The 22,929-nt window shown below is 41.9% G+C and overlaps 3 protein-coding genes and 1 long non-coding RNA gene across 4 annotated transcripts; 1 reads left to right on the forward strand and 3 right to left on the reverse strand.

Moving 5' to 3' along the window:
- Positions 1–28: 28 nt before the first annotated feature.
- LOC149035889 (uncharacterized) lies at positions 29–2,904 on the reverse strand. Its single transcript, XM_089191652.1, has 6 exons — positions 2,743–2,904; positions 2,407–2,621; positions 1,734–2,043; positions 1,498–1,590; positions 880–1,013; positions 29–701 (listed from the first exon to the last, which is right to left on the reverse strand). Exons 1-6 carry the CDS (start codon positions 2,899–2,901, stop codon positions 197–199), a joined length of 1,416 nt encoding a protein of 471 aa, XP_089047778.1. The 5' UTR covers positions 2,902–2,904; the 3' UTR covers positions 29–196.
- A 1,288-nt stretch (positions 2,905–4,192) lies between these two features.
- LOC149035890 (uncharacterized) lies at positions 4,193–5,754 on the reverse strand. Its single transcript, XM_089191653.1, has one exon. It carries the CDS (start codon positions 5,397–5,399, stop codon positions 4,281–4,283), a length of 1,119 nt encoding a protein of 372 aa, XP_089047779.1. The 5' UTR covers positions 5,400–5,754; the 3' UTR covers positions 4,193–4,280.
- Positions 5,755–15,157: 9,403 nt separating this feature from the next.
- LOC149035891 (uncharacterized) lies at positions 15,158–21,622 on the forward strand. The gene is made up of 6 exons (XM_089191651.1): positions 15,158–16,122; positions 16,430–16,501; positions 18,035–18,669; positions 18,944–19,362; positions 19,524–19,829; positions 20,210–21,622. The coding sequence occupies exons 1-6, from the start codon at positions 15,992–15,994 to the stop codon at positions 20,948–20,950; spliced, it is 2,304 nt and encodes a 767-aa protein (XP_089047777.1). The 5' UTR covers positions 15,158–15,991; the 3' UTR covers positions 20,951–21,622.
- LOC149035892 (uncharacterized) lies at positions 16,265–20,317 on the reverse strand. Its single transcript, XR_016182298.1, has 2 exons — positions 20,179–20,317; positions 16,265–19,834 (listed from the first exon to the last, which is right to left on the reverse strand). It is a non-coding gene; the product is annotated as an uncharacterized LOC149035892 (long non-coding RNA).
- Positions 21,623–22,929: the final 1,307 nt, after the last annotated feature.

Raw genomic sequence — 22,929 nt, forward strand, 5'->3', positions numbered from 1 at the left:
CCGAACAGAACAGCAAAAGCCAGACAAATTCAAATTCACACACTTTTTATTATTTATCTGACAGCTAGAAATCTCTCTGGCGGCTTCCAAAAGTCCAACAACAATAGCGAAGAAAAGGGATCTTCTTAGAGTTCTCGTTCTGTTTTTTTTTTTCTCCTCTTTGTCCTTTTGCTTTGTCCTTTTTTTTTTTTTGAGGTCAGGATCCCCGCTCCCCGCCCATGACTGCCTTGTGTATCTCGCGCACGCTGGTCAGCAGTCGCATGGCGTAGGGACTGCCTTTGGCAGCAGCCACCTTCACAGCGACTAGCGACTCTCTCGACTCCACCCACTGCTCACCGTCCAAGTCTGGGGCATAGTTAGAACCTCCGGTGTGCCTGTACCATAGAAGGAGGGCTTGGCCTTCCGGCAGGAAAGCTTGAACACGCCCCAGGAAAATCGAAGGCTTCTGTAGGGTGCTGTCCTCGGCCACGAGTCCCACAAAGTCGCCCACGTCGATCTCCGGCTCCGAGATCTCTGGCAGCTGGAGAGACCTGGTCATGGGCCCGGCCACAAGCTCCTCTTCTTCGGCCTTGCGCCTGGCCAGATCTAATGCCGGGGTCTTCTTCTGGTTTGCCGTGCGTCGGTCGTAAGTGTGCTGGGCCTGCTCTCGGGAGTGCCGGAGACAAGCAGCAAGGCTGTCTTTCATCTGATCGTCGCATCCGCTGCAGATAGACAGAGGGAGAACGACAAAAAGAAAAACGTATCAAACGGTTATCAGCGATGTGGCTATGCCGGCGTTTTAAAGCAACAGATTCCAAAATTCGCGGGGAACGAACGAAGGAAGGAAGGAAGGAAGGAAGGAAGGACGTGACTTGCAGTTCAATAGCCATGTCGACCTACCTCTGGGAATATGCCCAGGTTACGAAAGATGACCTTAGTCCGCATACCGCCACCTTGCTTCCGGTCAGGAGTTCGAACATTTTCTGTAAACGTGTTGTGAACGACGTGCTCGAGTACGGTGCACCCTTGGAATTCTGAAATGAAATAGGTCAGAGTCAAAATGATCTGCTGCTGCACAGCAGTGGGCCCAGTTGTTCAAAGGCCGATTAGCTCTAACCCAGGGTTAAATTTTAATCCAGCTTTCTTTATTTCTTTGTTCAAAAGTCTTTTGGGGAAAGTTTTCACTATTCTTTTTAGAACATGCAATGATCAAATTGCAAGCAAAAAGATTTGAACTGAATTTTCTCTTAAAGTTTTCAGACCTGAAATCAAATTTCACACTAACCCCGGGTTACTTTAACCCAGCTTTGAACAACCAGGGCCTGTGGTGACTGTGACCCACGGCCAGTGTTTTCAAAGAGTCCTCTTCGGCCCAAAAATCCCTAACCAGTTAGCTAGTTTCAAGCGAGTGCTACTTCACCCGGCGACGGCATGAGTTGGACAATTTTGCCTTGCCGAGCCCGGCAATTTTAGCCCGCGCTAGCTAGCTGGCTATAAGACGGGGAACCCTATACTTACCAGAAACAGGTAGTTGCTGCACAGCGTCGGATTAAGCACCTTTCTGAATTCTGATACAAACTGTATGAACAGCCTGCAGAGTTGGCTGTCTGCCTGCGGGGAGAGAGAGAGAGAGAGAGAGAGAGAGAGAGAGAGAGAGAGAGAGAGAGAGAGAGACTGTTATTAAAGTGTGCTCAGAACTCTTGTTAATTTCCGTACTCTGCTCGTGTCAGTCGTTCAGTCGTGACAAGAATTACCTGTATGGGAATAGTTTCAGGCCCGCTCTGCTTGCAGGTTTTGAACCTTCCGAGGTGTAGCACGATGCCGTCGCCATCTGTCTTGATCAAGGCCACGTTTCTGTCACGATAGTGCGCTTTCTGAAACGGTTCTTCCAGTTGGCTTTCCAAGACCAACTCCATCGTCCTGATTTCTAGGCCCCTGCTGGGCGGGAGGTGGGTGTACAGTGACAAAAGCAGCAGGTCGCGGGCCTCCTGAGCGCGTTGCTGTCTGCCCTTGGCCAATTCAAACCGGCACCGCTGGGCTTCCCTAGCTAGGAGGACTTGTTCCCTTAAGAGAAAGCGGGGACCAGTGTTCTTTAATATCTTTAGAAACGATTCATTCCTACAAATTGAAACTGTACTTCTTGCATTTATTTTCAAGCATTTCAACTCTGAATGCAGTCGTCTACTCAAAAGGGCAGGCAGGCAGGCAGGTAGGCAGGCAGGCAGGCAGGCAGGCAGGCAGGCAGGCAGGAACTGTAGACCTCGAGGACAAGCGTTCACAAAACACGATTCTGACTATTTTTAAATTTTTTACCTTTTCCCGATTGATCATCCAAGATGTTTAAAAGACAGACACGTTTTGTTTCCGTTTTGTTTCCGTTTTGTTTTGTTTCTGTTTTGTTTTACACTAACTAACTAGCACACTTACCAATCCAGCCACTTGCTTTGCGCTTTGAGATCTTCGACTGCGGTCGCCCTCTCCAGATCCCCCTGCTTCTGAAGTACAGTGGCCGTTCTTCTGAGCTGGGAGATAATGCGGATACCTTCGAATTGTGGCCCCAATCCCCGATAGCAATACTTCAGTGGGTACAGCAGACTGCTCGCGTGCACGCTTAGGGTCGCAGGACTCAAGTTCCTCTCCTCCTGATGTAGAGACGAGATGGCAACGTGTCGTAAATGTCTTTTAGCAGGTCAAATGATAATCTACAATCATCTGTCGTTGTCGTTGCAACGTGCAACGTTCTAAAACAACCTCGATACCCACCTTCAGATAGTCTAGGTATCCTTCGATAAGATCCCCGCGATGGAAGTCTTGGACTGAAGGCGACTCTCCGGGCCGGATTCGCTGAACGTATCCAAGATAACCTACAATATACAATATACAATATACAATATTTATTTGCCATATACGACATTTACACATGGAAAAAAAAAAAAAAAAATGAAGAAAATTGATGACAGAAAATAAATGGCGAGAAAACCTGAAAGAAACCACGAGGCTTATAACAAGTCAGGCTTTCTCACTTAAAATAACTAATCTTATATTAGAATTACAATATGGACTTATGGTAATTAACTTTGACCGCGCACACGTACACACACACACACACACACGCACACGCATATTAAGTAAGTTAGTTAAGAATTACTGCCTTACAGAAGCTAATACTTAGAGAGAAGAAATTCCTTAAGCTTTCTTTTAAAAAAAGGGGAGGAGGGAGAACTGGTTATGTCAGAATTTAACGAATTATAAAAGTTTGGACCTTGAAAGTAAATTGAAAACTTCCTGGTGTTCGTTCTGCACAGTGGCAAACGGAAGGACTGAGCATTCCTAGTATTATAATTGTGGATTTGACTATTCAGTAAAAAAAAGTTATTGAATTTGGAAGGGAGTGTAGAGTTCTCGAATGAAAACATAAAAGTACCTAATTGAAACGAATGGATATCATGAAATTTTAAGAGTTTAAGTTCCTTTAAAATAGGGCCAGTATGGGCAATGTATGTAGAATTGCTTACTATTCTTAACGCACGTTTCTGTAAGGTTACAATTCTTTGAAGGTTTGACTTATAGGTACCAGCCCAAGCTGAATTGCAATAATACAAATATGGAAGGATCATAGAATTGTATAAAGTACGAAGGGAGTGAGTAGAGAGAAAAAACCTAGATTTATGAATAATACCTATAGATTTGGATAATTTATTTGCTGTTAAGGATATATGCGATTTCCAGGTCAAATTGTCATCTAATAAAACACCCAAAAACATGGTCTCAGAAACACGAAGAATAGGCTGCTCGTTTATGAAAACTTGAAATTCAAAGGATTGCTTCTTTTGCCAAGGCTTGAATACCATAAAATTAGTCTTGGCTAAATTCAAGGAGAGCCGCTTTGCTGCAAACCAGGTTGACAATTTGTTTAATTCTCTATTTAATGTGTTAATTAGGTAAACAGGGTCATTATGGGAGATAAATAAGTTTGTATCATCAGCAAACAAGATTGCATCAAGCAGGGAAGCATTGTTCAAATCATTAACATACAGGATAAAAAATAAGGGACCAAGAATAGAACCTTGAGGCACCCCACAGGGAATCCCCTGTGGGGCAGATCTAACGTTATTAACCTGAGGATAGATGGCCGAGAAACATGAAAAGAGGACCAGAAAATTGGAGCGCGTTCCATTCCTCTGTTTGCTTATCTGGTTTGCCTTTCTTTCTCTTCTTTTTTTTTTTTTGTTTTTTTTGTTTTTTTGTTTTTTTGTTTTTTTTTGTGTGCTCCATCACCGAAAATGCCACGAGCGATGCAACTAGCAAATAATGTAAAATGCGGAGCCGCCATACTCACACAGGATGCGTTCCAAGGCTTTGTCGAACGTGCTCGCGGCGAGCATCTGTCCGTGCCTCTCCAGCGCATGAGGCCTTGTGAAAAAAGACTTGGTCTCCTGCATGAACCATTGCAGATCTGGTGGGAGATCTGTGAGGCGCAGCGCGTAGGCCGACCTCTTGGGAGGAAGGGGGGCTACGGGAACCTGCTGTGGGGTTTCCTCGGCACGATCATGCCCTGGCTTCTCCTCACGATCGGGTGTGCTCGTTGTGACGGGTGGCGGTATTTCCAGCCGTGCGGCGGGCATGGGTTGACCGTGATGAGATGTGGCCGCCTTCGGGAACCTTTGCAGATGTGGTGGGAAGTCTGTAAGAGGCGGCACGTGATGCGCCACCCTCTTCGGAGGCTGTGGTAAGGTTTCCTCCACACGATCGTCTCCGTGCTGCTGGTCGTCGTGGGCGTGGGGTATGCCGGTGGTGACGGGCGGCGCTAGTTGCGGCCTTGTTGCCGCGAGCACGTGTTGACCGTGGTGACGTGCGGTTTTCTCCCTGGACCTTTTCAGCTTCGGCGGGAGATCTGTGAGACGCGGCACGTGATAGGCCGCCCTCTTCGGAGAAAGGGCGGCTACGGGAGGCTGTCGTGGTGCTTCCTCTGCGCCACCACCTGGTTGAAGCTGCTCGTCACCGTCGTCGTCGGATACTACTGCGCTTATTGCAACGGGTGGCGGTTGTTGAGATGCGGTCTTCTTCCTGGACCTTTGCTTAGGGTTTGCGGGCGGGAGATCTGTTAGACGCGGCGCGTGGGATGCCCTCTTGGGAGAGAGGGCGGCCACGGGAGGCTCTTGTGGGGCTTCGTCTCCACCATCGTCTTCTCCGCGCTCCTCGTCGTCCGATACTAGGTTTATTGCAACGGGTGGCGGTGATTCTGGCCCTGCTGCGGGCGTGGGCTCGCCGGCGGGATCAGTTTCTTCCTGGTCGCTAGAGTCGAGAGAACAACTATCCATGGATTCGGCCGACGGGCTCGGATAGCGGGGGCTGTCGTCGCCGTCGACCGAGCAGTCAGCGTAGCTTTGATCTTCACCTCCCCCCTCGATATCGCTCATCGTGTCAGTATTCCACAACAGTCACACGCTTACCAAATTCCACTTTCAAAAGAAAAAAATTAAAAAAAATAAATAAAAATTAAAAAAAAAAATAGATGAAATAAGATGAACACGAATTAAAACAGAACAAAAAGACTTTGCGATGTTGTCTAGGTACTACCATCACTGATGCTTACGGCCACCTAAAAATCGAATTCGTGAGATCTCGAGACGCGGTTAACGAGGTGTTTGGGTCGAGATTGAACATTAACCAAGCCAGACCAGACCAGAGTTGACCGTTGACGCGAATGTCTCGTCTTGCGAGTAAAGCAGGGTCAATCCAAAAAAGAAAAAAAAAAAAAAAAAAACAGCAAACAAAAAGACAAAAACTGGGTACGGTACAGACGATACAAACGGCGTTCAAGCACAAAAGTTTCGGTACAACAAAACGACAAGAATTTGCTGGCTGGGTGTTCACTCGCATCTGAGACAATTTTGGCCTTTAAATCTCGAATCCATTGAAAATTCCGACAAATGCCACAAGAAAGATCAGTTTGCATACTCTCGCCCAATGCTGATAAAACGGAGTTACAGAGCCGGTAACTCACCTATCGGTCCCGCCTGTGCCCTGGGCTTCGACAAAGGAAAATGCGAGCGTTAGGGACGCCAAACTCGCTTTTGGCATATGCGCGCGGTGACGCTGAAAGGTCCGATCCGAGACGATTTTGGCCTTTAAATCTCGAATCCATCGAAAATTCCGACAAATGCCACAAGAAAGATCAGTTTGCATACTTTCTCTCAATGATGAAAAACGCAGTTACAGAGCCGGTAACTCACCTGTCGGTCCCGCCTGTGCCCTGGGCTTCGATCAACGAAAATGCGACCGTTGGGGACGCCAAACTCGCTTTTGGCATATGGGCGCGGTGACGCTGAAAGGTCCGATTACAAAACCAAACAGACAAGTGTAAACAAACAGACAAGCATTGCAACTATGTTCGTATCTACGATCACTCTGAGTAACGACCAAATTAACCGACAATCGATTCAATAAAAACGAGCCATCTGCTCCATGTGGATTGTGCTACCTTATTAGGCGTAGACATTGACAGCAAATTGTCATTTAATGAACATGTTGAGAAAGTATGTAAAAAGTTGGCCTCTAGAATCGCAATATTGCGTAAGATCCGAGCGTGTCTACCCCTTAAACAGCGACTTCAGTTTTATAATAGCATTATTCGCCCCGTTATGTCTTACGCTAACGTTGTTTGGGCAAATTGCGATAAAGAGCGGCACGCGTTATTTGTCATGCCGATCGCATGACACCATCAGTTGCTTTGTTTAACAAGCTAGGTTGGATCCCGTTTTATGAGCAACCTAAGATTGATAAATGCACAATAATGTATAAGCGAATTAATGGGACTTTGCCGAATTATCTAAATGAACAGGAGGACGCTCTTTCGCTGTTTCGGCAACAAGACTGTGGAACAGTACACCAATTGAAATTAGGAAACTAAATTCTGTAGCATGTTTTAAAAAGAACATGTTTGCCAATATTTTTAAGGAACAACAACTTTTGCATCATTTCGTAATTTAATAATTTATTTTTTATCTTATAATTGAATCCTGTCATATTTTATATTTTAACTGTATATATATATATTTTAGCTTACAGTATTTTAGATTGTAAATAGTTGTGAGGGCCACAAGTTTATTAGCCTTTGGCTATTAAGTGCCACCCTCTTTAAATAAAGGCTTTATTATTATTATTATTATTATTATTATTATGTCTTTACCACTAAGTGACGCCGACACGAGTCGCGCCGCAGCGCACCTCTAGCACAAATAATAATAATAATAATAATAATAATAATAATAATAATAATAGCGTATGTCTGTTTGTGGTTATAATAATCATCTTTATTGAGGAAACTTTCAGAAAAAAAGATATGGTTTTCAAAGAGGACCTCAAAACTAGATATATCTAGTAAAAACAACAACTACTCACTACCTTCGCCATCTCTTTTGTCTGTTTCCATTTCGACACCGAGGGGGTACTGGGGTTGAGCCCGCGCTCCAAAATTTAAAAAAAAATTATTGGAGCCAAAATCAAAAAGCTTCGGACAATGAAATACTCCTAGAGGAAATTCAAATCACAGAAAACGTGCCTGTCAAATTGGCGAAATGAAATAAAGGCCACAGGTCAAAACCCAGTAGAATGATGAACCCTCCACTCCCACAAGTGACCAAGACAGAACTTCTCCTTACAGTATGAATACAATATCAAGCAGGCAGGTGACGAGAATGGAGAAGAACATCGATCGTGGGATTAGTAGTTGAGCCAATACCAAATTCTTTGAACTCACATCGTAAGAGTTGTCTGGCAGATAGTAAGGACAATTACTAATCAGATCTTGGGAGTGAAAGGGTTTCGTACATCGAGGTTGCACTGTCCGGTTTTAATGCCCGTATACTAGCACATGAGACATTTCTGCGATTTGATTGGCTTAGAGCAGTGGTGTTTCAGCTTAATTTAAGCCAAATACCTACATGTGAAAATTACAAACTAAACCCGGGTAGCGGTAGAGACGAATAACAGCATAATTTGTACCTGATGTTTGGCATGAATACCACTGGCGATATTTCAAAATTGCCTCAAATGCCACCGGCCTAACAGCTGGTGAGACTACGCATAACAATTTCGAAATATCACTGCAGGCATTTAGGTCAAATATCACTAGAGATCATCCAATTACCTACACAAAGACAAAGGACAAAACCACACACTCCTTTGAATATAAATTTGGGCACCAGTCTTTATTTTCAACAACAATACCAATGAATGTGTCAAAACTTTTCTTGTCTACTCCATTCGGTTAGGCAGTATTGTTTAGAGGGGGAAAAAATCTCCAGTCATCACTGCCTGCACACATTCAACCTTGATGGTGGCACTTGATAGCTACATCACACCAGCACAGTTCCTGCCCTTGCATGTCAGCTGCTGCAACTGAAGAAAAGAGAGAATTTTGCTCATCTGTTGACACTGATAGAAACATGAAATTGCACAGCAAAAAGTATGAAAATTCCTTAAAGCCCCAGCTAGCTTCACACTGAACTCCTGCACTTTTTGAAGCAATAATAACCAATCCAAAGTGTCTGAATGAAATTCAGCTGCAAAGGAGGAATGAATTAATGTCAAGGGTTCCTGTCATTTTTTTAAAGCATGGCCTCACAAACTTTTCCCGTTGGCTCCACCAATAAAAAACATTTAGGGAAAGTCAAATAATCAATACCACAACTAGTACTTAAATACTAAGTTAGCAATTGACTGAGACACCATTAGCACCACCATAAAAAAATGTAAGAACCCTCAACTGGCTGAAACTTGCATCATTCAGTTGCATACTATTCTTCCCATATACTGACTAAGTATTCTTTGGCAGTACTTACTTGTATTTTCCAGCTGGAGGTAACTGCTATGTCTAGGCACAATTCTTTTCTGGCCCCTCTTGGCTGATTGGAGTTTGCCTGCTCCAGTTGACTGTTATTTTCTGTAAAACAGAATAATATACATAAGGACCCAGGCATGAAGTGAAGAAACCTTCCTTGGAAACCTTGGAAACAACACAATGTTTTTAATTGCTCAGATCAAAACCAAAAAAGTTTACTGTTTGTTAAAAACAATGTTATGCAATGTTAAATGTTACATAATGTTAAAAATATCAAGGCCAAAAGTAATTCTGAACACAAAATTTAATAAATTTGACAGCTGTGAAGTATATAGCATTGCTTATGAATGAGACAAGAACGTGCTTTTAAATTTCCATCATACCTGAATAATGTCTGCGTAAAAATTGAGCTCAAATGTAGTATTTTTAACTTACAAATCTACTCCTAGTAAGTGGCCCTGGCAAACTATCTTTACATGTCACTGCCAATAAAATAACCCTCCATCTTCATAAAGATCTAAGTAGGCTCTTAAGGCCTTCCTGTCATTTTTTCAAAGCATGGCCTCACAAACTTTTTCCGTTGGCTCCACCAATAAAAAACATTTAGGGAAAGTCAAATAATCAATACCACAACTAGTACTTAAATACTAAGTTAGCAATTGACTGAGACACCATTAGCACCACCATAAAAAAATGTAAGAACCCTCAACTGGCTGAAACTTGCATCATTCAGTTGCATACTATTCTTCCCATATACTGACTAAGTATTCTTTGGCAGTACTTACTTGTATTTTCCAGCTGGAGGTAACTGCTATGTCTAAGCACAATTCTTTTCTGGCCCCTCTTGGCTGATTGGAGTTTGCCTGCTCCAGTTGACTGTTATTTTCTGTAAAACAGAATAATATACATGAGGACCCAGGCATGAAGTGAAGAAACCTTCCTTGGAAACCTTGGAAACAACACAATGTTTTTAATGGCTCAGATCAAAACCAAAAAAGTTTACTGTTTGTTAAAAACAATGTTATGCAATGTTAAATGTTACATAATGTTAAAAACATCAAGGCCAAAAGTAATTCTGAACACAAAATTTAATAAATTTGACAGCTGTGAAGTATATAGCATTGCTTATGAATGAGACAAGAACGTGCTTTTAAATTTCCATCATACCTGAATAATGTCTGCGTAAAAATTGAGCTCAAATGTAGTATTTTTAACTTATAAATCTACTCCTAGTAAGTGGCCCTGGCAAACTATCTTTACATGTCACTGCCAATAAAATAACCCTCCATCTTCATAAAGATCTAAGTAGGCTCTTAAGGCCTTCCTGTCATTTTTTTAAAGCATGGCCTCACAAACTTTTTCCGTTGGCTCCACCAATAAAAAAGCATTTAGGGAAAGTCAAATAATCAATACCACAACTAGTACTTAAATACTAAGTTAGCAATTGACTGAGACACCATTAGCACCACCATAAAAAAATGTAAGAACCCTCAACTGGCTGAAACTTGCATCATTCAGTTGCATACTATTCTTCCCATATACTGACTAAGTATTCTTTGGCAGTACTTACTTGTATTTTCCAGCTGGAGGTAACTGCTATGTCTAAGCACAATTCTTTTCTGGCCCCTCTTGGCTGATTGGAGTTTGCCTGCTCCAGTTGACTGTTATTTTCTGTAAAACAGAATAATATACATAAGGACCCAGGCATGAAGTGAAGAAACCTTCCTTGGAAACCTTGGAAACAACACAATGTTTTTAATGGCTCAGATCAAAACCAAAAAATTTTACTGTTTGTTAAAAACAATGTCATGCAATGTTAAATGTTACATAATGTTAAAAATATCAAGGCCAAAAGTAATTCTGAACACAAAATTTAATAAATTTGACAGCTGTGAAGTATATAGCATTGCTTATGAATGAGACAAGAACGTGCTTTTAAATTTCCATCATACCTGAATAATGTCTGCGTAAAAATTGAGCTCAAATGTAGTATTTTTAACTTATAAATCTACTCCTAGTAAGTGGCCCTGGCAAACTATCTTTACATGTCACTGCCAATAAAATAACCCTCCATCTTCATAAAGATCTAAGTAGGCTCTTAAGGCCTTCCTGTCATTTTTTTAAAGCATGGCCTCACAAACTTTTTCCGTTGGCTCCACCAATAAAAAAGCATTTAGGGAAAGTCAAATAATCAATACCACAACTAGTACTTAAATACTAAGTTAGCAATTGACTGAGACACCATTAGCACCACCATAAAAAGATGTAAGAACCCTCAACTGGCTGAAACTTGCATCATTCAGTTGCATACTATTCTTCCCATATACTGACTAAGTATTCTTTGGCAGTACTTACTTGTATTTTCCAGCTGGAGGTAACTGCTATGTCTAAGCACAATTCTTTTCTGGCCCCTCTTGGCTGATTGGAGTTTGCCTGCTCCAGTCGACTGTTATTTTCTGTAAAACAGAATAATATACATAAGGACCCAGGCATGAAGTGCAGAAACCTTCCTTGGAAACCTTGGAAACAACACAATGTTTTTAATAGCTCAGATCAAAACCAAAAAAGTTTACTGTTTGTTAAAAACAATGTCATGCAATGTTAAATGTTACATAATGTTAAAAATATCAAGGCCAAAAGTAATTCTGAACACAAAATTTAATAAATTTGACAGCTGTGAAGTATATAGCATTGCTTATAAATGAGACAAGAACGTGCTTTTAAATTTCCATCATACCTGAATAATGTCTGCGTAAAAATTGAGCTCAAATGTAGTATTTTTAACTTATAAATCTACTCCTAGTAAGTGGCCCTGGCAAACTATCTTTACATGTCACTGCCAATAAAATAACCCTCCATCTTCATAAAGATCTAAGTAGGCTCTTAAGGCCTTCCTGTCATTTTTTTAAAGCATGGCCTCACAAACCTTTTCCGTTGGCTCCACCAATAAAAAAGCATTTAGGGAAAGTCAAATAATCAATACCACAACTAGTACTTAAATACTAAGTTAGCAATTGACTGAGACACCATTAGCACCACCATAAAAAAATGTAAGAACCCTCAACTGGCTGAAACTTGCATCATTCAGTTGCATACTATTCTTCCCATATACTGACTAAGTATTCTTTGGCAGTACTTACTTGTATTTTCCAGCTGGAGGTAACTGCTATGTCTAAGCACAATTCTTTTCTGGCCCCTCTTGGCTGATTGGAGTTTGCCTGCTCCAGTTGACTGTTATTTTCTGTAAAACAGAATAATATACATGAGGACCCAGGCATGAAGTGAAGAAACCTTCCTTGGAAACCTTGGAAACAACACAATGTTTTTAATTGCTCAGATCAAAACCAAAAAAGTTTACTGTTTGTTAAAAACAATGTTATGCAATGTTAAATGTTACATAATGTTAAAAACATCAAGGCCAAAAGTAATTCTGAACACAAAATTTAATAAATTTGACAGCTGTGAAGTATATAGCATTGCTTATGAATGAGACAAGAACGTGCTTTTAAATTTCCATCATACCTGAATAATGTCTGCGTAAAAATTGAGCTCAAATGTAGTATTTTTAACTTATAAATCTACTCCTAGTAAGTGGCCCTGGCAAACTATCTTTACATGTCACTGCCAATAAAATAACCCTCCATCTTCATAAAGATCTAAGTAGGCTCTTAAGGCCTTCCTGTCATTTTTTTAAAGCATGGCCTCACAAACCTTTTCCGTTGGCTCCACCAATAAAAAAGCATTTAGGGAAAGTCAAATAATCAATACCACAACTAGTACTTAAATACTAAGTTAGCAATTGACTGAGACACCATTAGCACCACCATAAAAAAATGTAAGAACCCTCAACTGGCTGAAACTTGCATCATTCAGTTGCATACTATTCTTCCCATATACTGACTAAGTATTCTTTGGCAGTACTTACTTGTATTTTCCAGCTGGAGGTAACTGCTATGTCTAAGCACAATTCTTTTCTGGCCCCTCTTGGCTGATTGGAGTTTGCCTGCTCCAGTTGACTGTTATTTTCTGTAAAACAGAATAATATACATAAGGACCCAGGCATGAAGTGAAGAAACCTTCCTTGGAAACCTTGGAAACAACACAATGTTTTTAATGGCTCAGATCAAAACCAAAAAATTTTACTGTTTGTTAAAAACAATGTCATGCAATGTTAAATGTTACATAATGTTAAAAATATCAAGGCCAAAAGTAATTCTGAACACAAAATTTAATAAATTTGACAGCTGTGAAGTATATAGCATTGCTTATGAATGAGACAAGAACGTGCTTTTAAATTTCCATCATACCTGAATAATGTCTGCGTAAAAATTGAGCTCAAATGTAGTATTTTTAACTTATAAATCTACTCCTAGTAAGTGGCCCTGGCAAACTATCTTTACATGTCACTGCCAATAAAATAACCCTCCATCTTCATAAAGATCTAAGTAGGCTCTTAAGGCCTTCCTGTCATTTTTTTAAAGCATGGCCTCACAAACCTTTTCCGTTGGCTCCACCAATAAAAAAGCATTTAGGGAAAGTCAAATAATCAATACCACAACTAGTACTTAAATACTAAGTTAGCAATTGACTGAGACACCATTAGCACCACCATAAAAAAATGTAAGAACCCTCAACTGGCTGAAACTTGCATCATTCAGTTGCATACTATTCTTCCCATATACTGACTAAGTATTCTTTGGCAGTACTTACTTGTATTTTCCAGCTGGAGGTAACTGCTATGTCTAAGCACAATTCTTTTCTGGCCCCTCTTGGCTGATTGGAGTTTGCCTGCTCCAGTTGACTGTTATTTTCTGTAAAACAGAATAATATACATAAGGACCCAGGCATGAAGTGAAGAAACCTTCCTTGGAAACCTTGGAAACAACACAATGTTTTTAATGGCTCAGATCAAAACCAAAAAATTTTACTGTTTGTTAAAAACAATGTCATGCAATGTTAAATGTTACATAATGTTAAAAATATCAAGGCCAAAAGTAATTCTGAACACAAAATTTAATAAATTTGACAGCTGTGAAGTATATAGCATTGCTTATAAATGAGACAAGAACGTGCTTTTAAATTTCCATCATACCTGAATAATGTCTGCGTAAAAATTGAGCTCAAATGTAGTATTTTTAACTTATAAATCTACTCCTAGTAAGTGGCCCTGGCAAACTATCTTTACATGTCACTGCCAATAAAATAACCCTCCATCTTCATAAAGATCTAAGTAGGCTCTTAAGGCCTTCCTGTCATTTTTTTAAAGCATGGCCTCACAAACTTTTTCCGTTGGCTCCACCAATAAAAAAGCATTTAGGGAAAGTCAAATAATCAATACCACAACTAGTACTTAAATACTAAGTTAGCAATTGACTGAGACACCATTAGCACCACCATAAAAAAATGTAAGAACCCTCAACTGGCTGAAACTTGCATCATTCAGTTGCATACTATTCTTCCCATATACTGACTAAGTATTCTTTGGCAGTACTTACTTGTATTTTCCAGCTGGAGGTAACTGCTATGTCTAAGCACAATTCTTTTCTGGCCCCTCTTGGCTGATTGGAGTTTTCCTGCTCAAGTCGACTGTTATTTTCTGTAAAACAGAATAATATACATAAGGACCCAGGCATGAAGTGAAGAAACCTTCCTTGGAAACCTTGGAAAATAGACTATGTTTTTAACTGCCAACTTGGACGTGTACAAACAGGCAAAACAAACAAAGAGACAGACAAACAGACAAACACTCGCTCGTCGCTCGAGTCAGGAGGACGCTCGTCCCCTGCGGCTGAAAGCCCTGTATTTGCGAACAGAGAGAAAAATCTACGGACGGAAAAGGTTTTCGATTCTCTTGCGAGTTGCTTCGTTCTCAGAGTCGATCGACTGCTGGTTTTTTTGCACTCGCGCGTTCGTCCACGTGTGCGCCACGAATCGAGTCGAAATCGAAGCGGCTTCGCAGACGAGGTGCGAAATCTTCCAAACGAACGAACGAACGAACGAACGAATATTGCGCAAAGAGAAGAAGGTTGAAATCGACTCGCCCGCAGTCGAAAAGCCTTCGTTAAGTTGTGGGAGTGAACTCAATTCAGATAATATATGCAGCCACTAGAGAGTCTCGAAATAAGTGCTCTCCTCGCCCAACGAATCATTCTTTGCACAGGGTTACCTTGAACACAGCAACATCGCAACTTCGAAACCTCGGGGATGGAAGGTGTGTGATGCCATATTCCCACTGCCTCCGATTTCGTGGAGGCGAAACGAAAAGACATGTCTCTCTAGGTCGCAGGGCCAGCTAGTCGAGTCACCTAATGCGCGTGCGCGCGCGCCTTGGGGAGGGGGGGAGGGGGGAGGGGGGGACATTTGGCGCTAGGCCGATATGGCCGGCCAACTAGCCAATCAAATAATAATAAATAATAATGATAAACTATATTTACGCGTTTCCTATTACTACCAATAAGCATGCATTTGGTTTTGTCCAAATTTAAAGTCTTTTTTTTTTTTTTTTCGTGTGTGTGTGTGTGTTCCTTTTAACGATAAAAATGCTTTCGGGAAATAAAAACGTATAGTAGTGATCAGCTCTACGCGCAATATATTTGAAGAACTTTCCGTCCATCGGACGCAAAATTCATTCTCTTTGGAAGTCGACGGGGTGAAATTTTCATTGAATTAATTCCTTGCCGTCCCACGTTGACCAAAGTACAAGGGGAGAGACGCGCTAGTTCCCACGCATTGCTTTCAGTTCGAGTCACGTCGTGTGTAAGAAGTCACGTACCTGGGAAGGCAGGAAGTGGCCAGGGCTATCAATCATTTATTGTGTACGCGCAGAACCTGCGCGAACACAATAGAGACCTTCACTTCCGGTGCCATTTTTGGAAACTTGCAGCCATGTTGTGATGTAGGCACGAAACGCGAGGAATGGCGAGCGCGTCGTTTGTTGAAGTGAATAAGTCACGACACCTGACCTAATACATCGTCGATTTTCAATCTCTCATCAAATAATCGTCCTCGAGTGTTCGTAGCTTCTCTCTTTTCTGTTTTAGCTTGCTGGAATTCGCTCGAGGGTCCTAAACTTTGATCCTAAATATCTGCGTGACCTCGTCGAAAATAACACTCACGAACCCTAAGCACGCCCTCCTCTTGCTGGTCCTGTCTTTAAACACGTCCCAGATGAGATTCTCAGCTCATTCCCCATATGAACTCACACAGTTAAGGTCGTTCAACATGCCGCCCAGAAGGAAACGTTCCAAAAGAGCAAGGGGTTGGGAGTTTATAGAAACACAAGCTGCGGAAAGTCGCAGGTCGGTAACGCGCTAAAATACACATGGTGCTCTGTTCTGTTTACTTTTTTGTTGGTTTTTGTTTTTGTTTTTTTTGTTATTGTTCCCCGAGGTGAACCGCACCCAGTGAAATGACCAGTAGGCAATCATTGCATTCATTGTATTCATTTGGAAGCTGTTTTATTTGCGGTCGTCTCTGCCTCTTCTTTCTTAGTTCTTGTCTTTGTTGTTTTGTACTGTGCGTTTGTACTATACATTGTCGGCATGGTACTATACACGCTTGATTTTTACTTGGTGTACTTAGCGACGACTCTCTTTCGCATTGCAGTTCCCGTCTTGATCCCGTTCCCGTTCCCGTTCCCGTTCCCGTTCAAGACGAGGAAGATCCAAGCGAGGAAAGGTATGATATTAAATTTGACTTAGTGGGCACATGTTAGATTCTATCTACTCCCCCAGAGTCACTTATTGGGACAGAGAATGTCTGTTGGTCTATTCCTTTATTTCTGGCAAAGGTTTCCAAAATTCAGAAGAAAACACGATCAACCATGCCCTTTTATATGCTCGAATCATGGAAGGCGTGCTCCTTTCCCTGGGAGTTGACCAGGATAATAGTACATAAGTGTTTTCTCCCCAGTTACTGGTATTTTTTAATCTTGCCACAATATTTCTTGAACACCGAAACCAAATTATGCCCCATTCACACCAAAGCTTAAACATGTTTAAAAGTTGTTTTGTTAAACACAGTTTAATTTTTTTTTTCTTCATAGAAACTATTTAACCGAATATTTTTGACTTGAATGTAGCACATTGGAAATACAAGTTAGCTAGTACTTGAATCCAATGGAAAATCAAGTTTTTCAGTTCTCTGTTTATAATTTTCATTCAATGAAAACCAGTTTAACAAAACATGTTTTGCTGGTGTGAATGGGGTATTAGTTGGCTGCAGATTTTGAAGGGCATCTACTGCTCTGGTTGAAGATCATCATCAGAATTATTGTTATTCTTCTTAATGCTATTATCATTATTACTACTACTTTGATTATTACTATTATTATTATTATTACTATTATTATTGTAGCCTTGTTAATATAATTATAATCCATGCCCCAGTAGTTCTCAAAAAGGCATGTGCTCAATATTGTCTAATTAAATTTCAACTCGGCCAAAGATAGTTTCGGTGGTGTTACATCAGATTAGCCATCAGGCTACTGCAAAATTCCAACCAAATTGCTCAAACTTACCCAGGAAACAGATTGCACTTGACATGTGCCTTGGGTTTGTCCACTCTATCTGATGAACGGAGCACATAAAAGTGAGAACTGCTGTGCAAGGAACAGGGCAAAATAAAATACTCTACAACTTTTGTAGTACTCGACTGGAGAACTTGAGATTGTATACCAAAGAGTACAAATTGGTTAGAATGGTCGATCGATCGTGACGTCCCTGTTTACATTTTTGCCCATTAGCATGCCGGTGAACCCGTAGGAGATGTAGCTGTGTATACCAGTCATGTTCAAAAATGAAAAGAGCTGGTTGAATTATGCAGTTTGTTTAGGTTTCGACTCCTTGCAATCAGTCACAAAGAAATTGGCCACAAGTAAAAAAAAAAACTGCAAAATCACTTGCAGGCAAAACATCAACGAGCTCATGCATTCCCTGTAAATTTTGGGGTTTTGAAAAGAGAATTCCTGGGAAACTGTTTGTTATCTATCGATGGGGCTCAGATTGTCAGAGATAACTGAAATGGTTCATATGCTCTTTCCATATTCAAAAATTTCATCTTATTTCTTCGCGAGATGATGATGATGACGAGGCAAAAAATGTAAACAAGGATTCACCCACGTTCACAAAAGGAAACAGAAGTAGCTCTTGAGCAAGGCAATTCATGTTTTTTCAATTTTTTTCATGCTTTGTTTTTCCCTTTTTTTCCTAGCCCTTCAAGCTCGTTCATTGATGATGAAACACAACCCCGGGACTCACCAATGCTGCATGTGGCCTTAGACAACCAGCCATCCACAAGCAGGAATGTGGCACCGGTCCTTGTTGCACCATATTTCCCGTCTGGCCTGGCGGTATCGTTGGAAGATAGAATGCGGTTCAACTTCAATCTGTTCCTGTATGACAGCTTGCGTTTGCCCGCAGGGCTTTTTGCTGAGGACCAAGCTGGAGAAGTGGTATTTGAAGACCTGCAGACATGTAGAGATTATTGTTCACGCTATGTACAGAGTAGAGAGGAATGGTGCAGCACACAGCGGCAGGAGTCAGACCACTCACAAGAAAGAAGAAATGAACTGTCCAAGGAGGATATGTTTCTAACCACGGGAGAGGCCTTGGATGGGAGTCTGAGATGTGGCAACGAGGCATTCGACCGCAACTTGAATTTGGTACGCCTTGACCTCTTTGGGAACGTCATGATCTTGAATGCCCCCCACTGGAGCGATGTCTCTGCCCAGTTTACACATGGTTTCCCTCGTCGTCTCATCACGGACACACACAGAGGAATCTTGCCCGGCAATATCACGGTGGCAGCACGCATTTCGAACCAGGGAATTCGAAGCGTGTCTCCAGGTAACTTGAAAACATTTCTTAACAATTTTTTTTTCTTTAAAAAAAAAAAAACCAACAAACAAACAAAAACAGTAGTAGTAGTATTCCATTGTGAGGTAAAAATGATAACTCTGCTAGCACCAAAGAAAATTCAAGCTTGGGACAGTTTTGGAAGACTCACTTATTACATCTTGTGTTCTCAATGCAGTTCCTCTGATTACCTTTGGTACAAAGTGATTTGTTCTTGTGAAGGGCTAGTGCTCAGGACATGCAATTGACATCGACTCTCTTGCAGGTGACGTGGCTGCTTTCATGTCAAAAGAAATGATACGAGGTCTGGGACTCACCGTGACAGAACTGATGCTCGCGCGAATGACAGCAATCAGATATGCGGGCAAGAAAGACAAGCCTGCACGTCTGGTGGAAATGATGCTTCGATTTGGAGTGGACTTCCTGACCATGACGCCCCTGGAAGCCGAACAGACAAAGGGGCTCAGACTGGCCAGCTCTTCCCACTGGGATCTGGTGATAGCCTCTGCTCCAGACCATGGGGAGGACAGCAGTTCGGATGAGTCAGAACTCTCCGTCGGGTGGGACGCTGAAGAGGAGCTAGACCCACTTCCCGCCCGAGGAACCCCAGAGCACACTGAAACCGTGACAAGGCACATAGAAAATCTGCTGCAGTGTTACGTGTCTGTGCAGACAACGACTCAGGTAGGGTCTCTCCTGTGATTAAGAGCGAGTCAGTCAGTCAGTAGACGAGCTTAGAACCCATTACTCCAGATGACCATAACACACGCATTTAAAGATCCTCTTCATCATGCAGGGCCTTGTTTTAGATGACCAACTAGATATATCTCACCCTTTTATAACAGGCACTGCGAGTCACAGCTGCAGAAGCGACACCCACACGAAGACCCAGCGGCAGCTCCGGCTTGGTCAGACGAAGAAAGCAGGCGACGCCCAGACGTGCCAGCACCCGAGCATCCCAGGTGTCTACAGAAGGGCCAGTAGCTGAGCAAAGACCGAGGGACCAAGAAGTGCAGCAGGAAGTACCACCAGATCCCCGGCAGCGTCTGCTAGCACTGCCGGGAATCATAGCCACACGCATACCCAACAGAGAGTCTTTGGACAGACTGCAAAAGTTCCTGCAAGGAAACCAACCTTGCAACCCACCACAGGTGAACTGAAATTTAAAAAATAAATAACTGCACATTGACTGACAAAATGATTTGATAGGTGCTAACTTCAAAAATATTAGATTGGCATTTGCTGAATAGTTGGGGCCAGGAGACAGAGGAAATTGAGACTCAATCTTTGTCAAAAACTTTTAACCTACATTTAATTTTGACCTTTTAGAGGGGCAGGGGGAAATTGAGAATGAACCAATTGTAAGTTAAAAAATTTTCACCCCATTTTAAATTTTTTAATTTTCACTACTTGCACGAAGCATGCTTTATTATTATTATTATTAATTTTATTATCATTATTATTATTATTATTATTATTATTATTAGTGGAGGTACCTACCTCACCTGTTGCTTTTTTTTTCTCTCCCTAGGCAGAACAGCAGGCCAGATCTTCAGACACGCAAGCCTTACAGCAGGCTAGACAATCTGCAGCTCTCAGGGTCTACACAGAGGAACGTACCAGAATAGCGAGGCAGAGAGTCCGCGACGTCTGGACAGCCACTGGGGCCGACTGCACTTGCCTGGGAGAGCCGGTCGTGAGAGACTCCCAGGATGAAGAGGATCAGAGCTGCCCGTACTGCCTGTGCCAGGAAGGGGGGGGAGATATGGCCGACGTGAGAACCAAATGTCAGAATCCAACCTGCTCCATTTGCATGCTCGTAAACAAGCTGGACCAACCCACAATCACTGCGCTGGGCTTGAAAAGAAACGGACGGCTGGCTGCCATGTTGGAATTTGCACCCCTGATCGCACAATGTTTGAACGGCGGACAGATCCCTGAAGATAGGAGGATCCTGCTTTGCAAGGCCCTGGAGGACATCCTGAGTTGTAGTGCCACCAGATTGCGATATATAGCCAACGCTGGAATGCTGGTCATGCTCCGTCCACGTCTCCAACACCTTCTCTTACAAAGAGGCTGGGGAGACGTATGGTGCAACTTGTCTAAAATAGCCAGCGCCATTGGCCATCACAGCGACCACCATAGCCAGATCGCAGCACTCATGTATATACGTCGAAGGTGCATACCAGACAGTAACAACAGGTGGCTGTGGTTTCTCCAGCCAGAAGATCCCACTGAAGAAGAAGAGATCGACAGGACTGTCTTCCAATAGGAGGTACCTAACTGTAAAACAAATTTTCAGTCAGACTGTAAGCTTTTCACTTGGATGTTCATTTTGGAGTTCGAGATGATCAATGTCAACGTCTCTCACAGACTGTGGATAGATATTCAAGCTATGAGGACATTAGTTTTTTCTGTGACAATGGTTTTACTCAATTTTGAAATTCAACCAGGTTGCATGTTCATTTTAGAGTTCAACACAGGCCAGTGTGTTCTGAAGAAATGAATGTTTTTTTTGCGACAATCGTGAGAGGTGGTTTCAGTCAATTTTATAACAAGATGATCAATGTCAAAGTCTGTCGCAAACTGTGGATAAATATTCAAGCTAGGGCAGTGGTGTTTTTCTGAGGAAATTGGTCTTTTCTGTGACAGTGGTGAGATGGTTTTACTCGATTTTGAAATTCAACCAGCATGTTCATTTCAGAGTTCAACACAGGCCAGTGTGTTCCGTAAATGTTGTGTTTGCAAGATTTTTTTTTTTTTAAGTTCCTCACAAGCTGTTGATGATAATATTCAAGCTAAGGCGGTCGTGTTTTTGTGAGCAAACTAATTTTTTTCTGTGACAAAGGTGACAGATAGTTTAGCTCGATTTTGAAATTTGACCAGCCTGTTCATTTTGGAATTCAACACATTTAAAATAAAATTGAGTTGATGGTTGAGAAAATGTGTACTCGTTCTCTGCTATAATAAGTTATTTTTAATAACCGCCACAAAAGGGAAGCAGGTCGCTGTGCCCACAAAGATGAGAACATTCAAAAGTGTCTCCTTTAACTCTAGTCATCACGATCGCTATAAATGGAGCTTTCCTTACCAAGCTGTCAACCAATTGCGATAAAATGGTCTTTTGTTTTCACCTTCATTTCACTAAAGAGGTTTGCAGTTCAGAGAAAGGAATTGAACAACAATTAGACTGCCGACAAAACTCTGAACAGACAAATTCAACCTCTTTTTCCAATTGTCAGTCCGAGATCTCTCTTTGGGGCACTTTGCCAAATTTCGCCCTCCATATTGAAATGAAAATAGATCCTCGTTAAGAAAAGCAGTGCATTATAGTCTAAGTTCAAGGTTTTACCCCCAGACAGGCGGTAAGGGTTGTTATTTAAGCAAATTCCTTCCAACTATTAATGGTTCCAGAAAGAAATTCACCCTTGCTTAGGAATTTTTTCAGCTAACCCTAACACTCACCGTGCTTTTTCCGGCTAAATTCAACCATCGCGTGTGGAAATGAGGGTTAGGGTTAGGGTTAGGGTTAGGGTTAGGGTTAGGGTCCAACAGTACGCCAAACGACTGGGTACATCCGTTCAGTTTGTCACCCTCAACTGTAAATATGTGTAGCTCTGGATTCATACACTTTTAAAGCGCGTTCCTTCGACGTACGAGTTTCTACCAAAGTACACAAAACGAAGCAAAAATGCCTGGGATATTTGACAGGCACTTGCGACCTCCCTTTAGAAAATGGACCGATCGTCGGGAAAATACTCTCCGTTTACCGAGCAGAATAAGCCTCAGAAGGTTGGTTCTACGAGTCTTAGACTGAAAGTCCTTGACATCTACTCACTACCTTCGCCATGTGTTTTGTCTGTTTCCATTTCGACACCGAGGGGGTACTGGGGTGTATGCATAGAGTTGAGCCCGCGCTCCAAAATTTAAAAAAAAATTATTGGAGCCAAAATCAAAAAGCTTCGGACAATGAAATACTCCTAGAGGAAATTCTAATCACAGAAAACGTGCCTGTCAAATTGGCGAAATGAAATAAATATGAACCCTCCACTCCCACAAGTGACCAAGACAGAACTTCTCCTTACTGTATGAATACAATATCAAGCAGGCAGGTGACGAGAATGGAGAAGAACATCGATCATGGGATTAGTAGTTGAGCCAATACCAAATTCTTTGAACTCACATCATAAGAGTTGTCTGGCAGATAGTAAGGACAATTACTAATCAGATCTTGGGAGTGAAAGGGTTTCA

This window comes from Pocillopora damicornis, chromosome 13, assembly GCF_964200805.1.
Source record: "Pocillopora damicornis chromosome 13, jaPocDami1.2, whole genome shotgun sequence".
NCBI lineage: Eukaryota > Metazoa > Cnidaria > Anthozoa > Scleractinia > Pocilloporidae > Pocillopora > Pocillopora damicornis.

Coding starts and splice junctions, on each gene's coding strand:
- LOC149035889 (XM_089191652.1), bottom strand. CDS start 2,901: ATGTGTAAATGTCGTATATGGCAAATAAATATTGTATATTGTATATTG. Junction 2,622..2,742: donor GATACCTAGACTATCTGAAG/GTGGGTATCGAG, acceptor TCTCTACATCAG/GAGGAGAGGAACTTGAGTCC. Junction 1,014..1,497: donor GCAGCAACTACCTGTTTCTG/GTAAGTATAGGG, acceptor ATTTCATTTCAG/AATTCCAAGGGTGCACCGTA.
- LOC149035890 (XM_089191653.1), bottom strand. CDS start 5,399: ATGAGCGATATCGAGGGGGGAGGTGAAGATCAAAGCTACGCTGACTGC.
- LOC149035891 (XM_089191651.1), top strand. CDS start 15,992: ATGAGATTCTCAGCTCATTCCCCATATGAACTCACACAGTTAAGGTCG. Junction 16,502..18,034: donor GAAGATCCAAGCGAGGAAAG/GTATGATATTAA, acceptor TTTTTTTCCTAG/CCCTTCAAGCTCGTTCATTG. Junction 19,830..20,209: donor AACCTTGCAACCCACCACAG/GTGAACTGAAAT, acceptor TTCTCTCCCTAG/GCAGAACAGCAGGCCAGATC.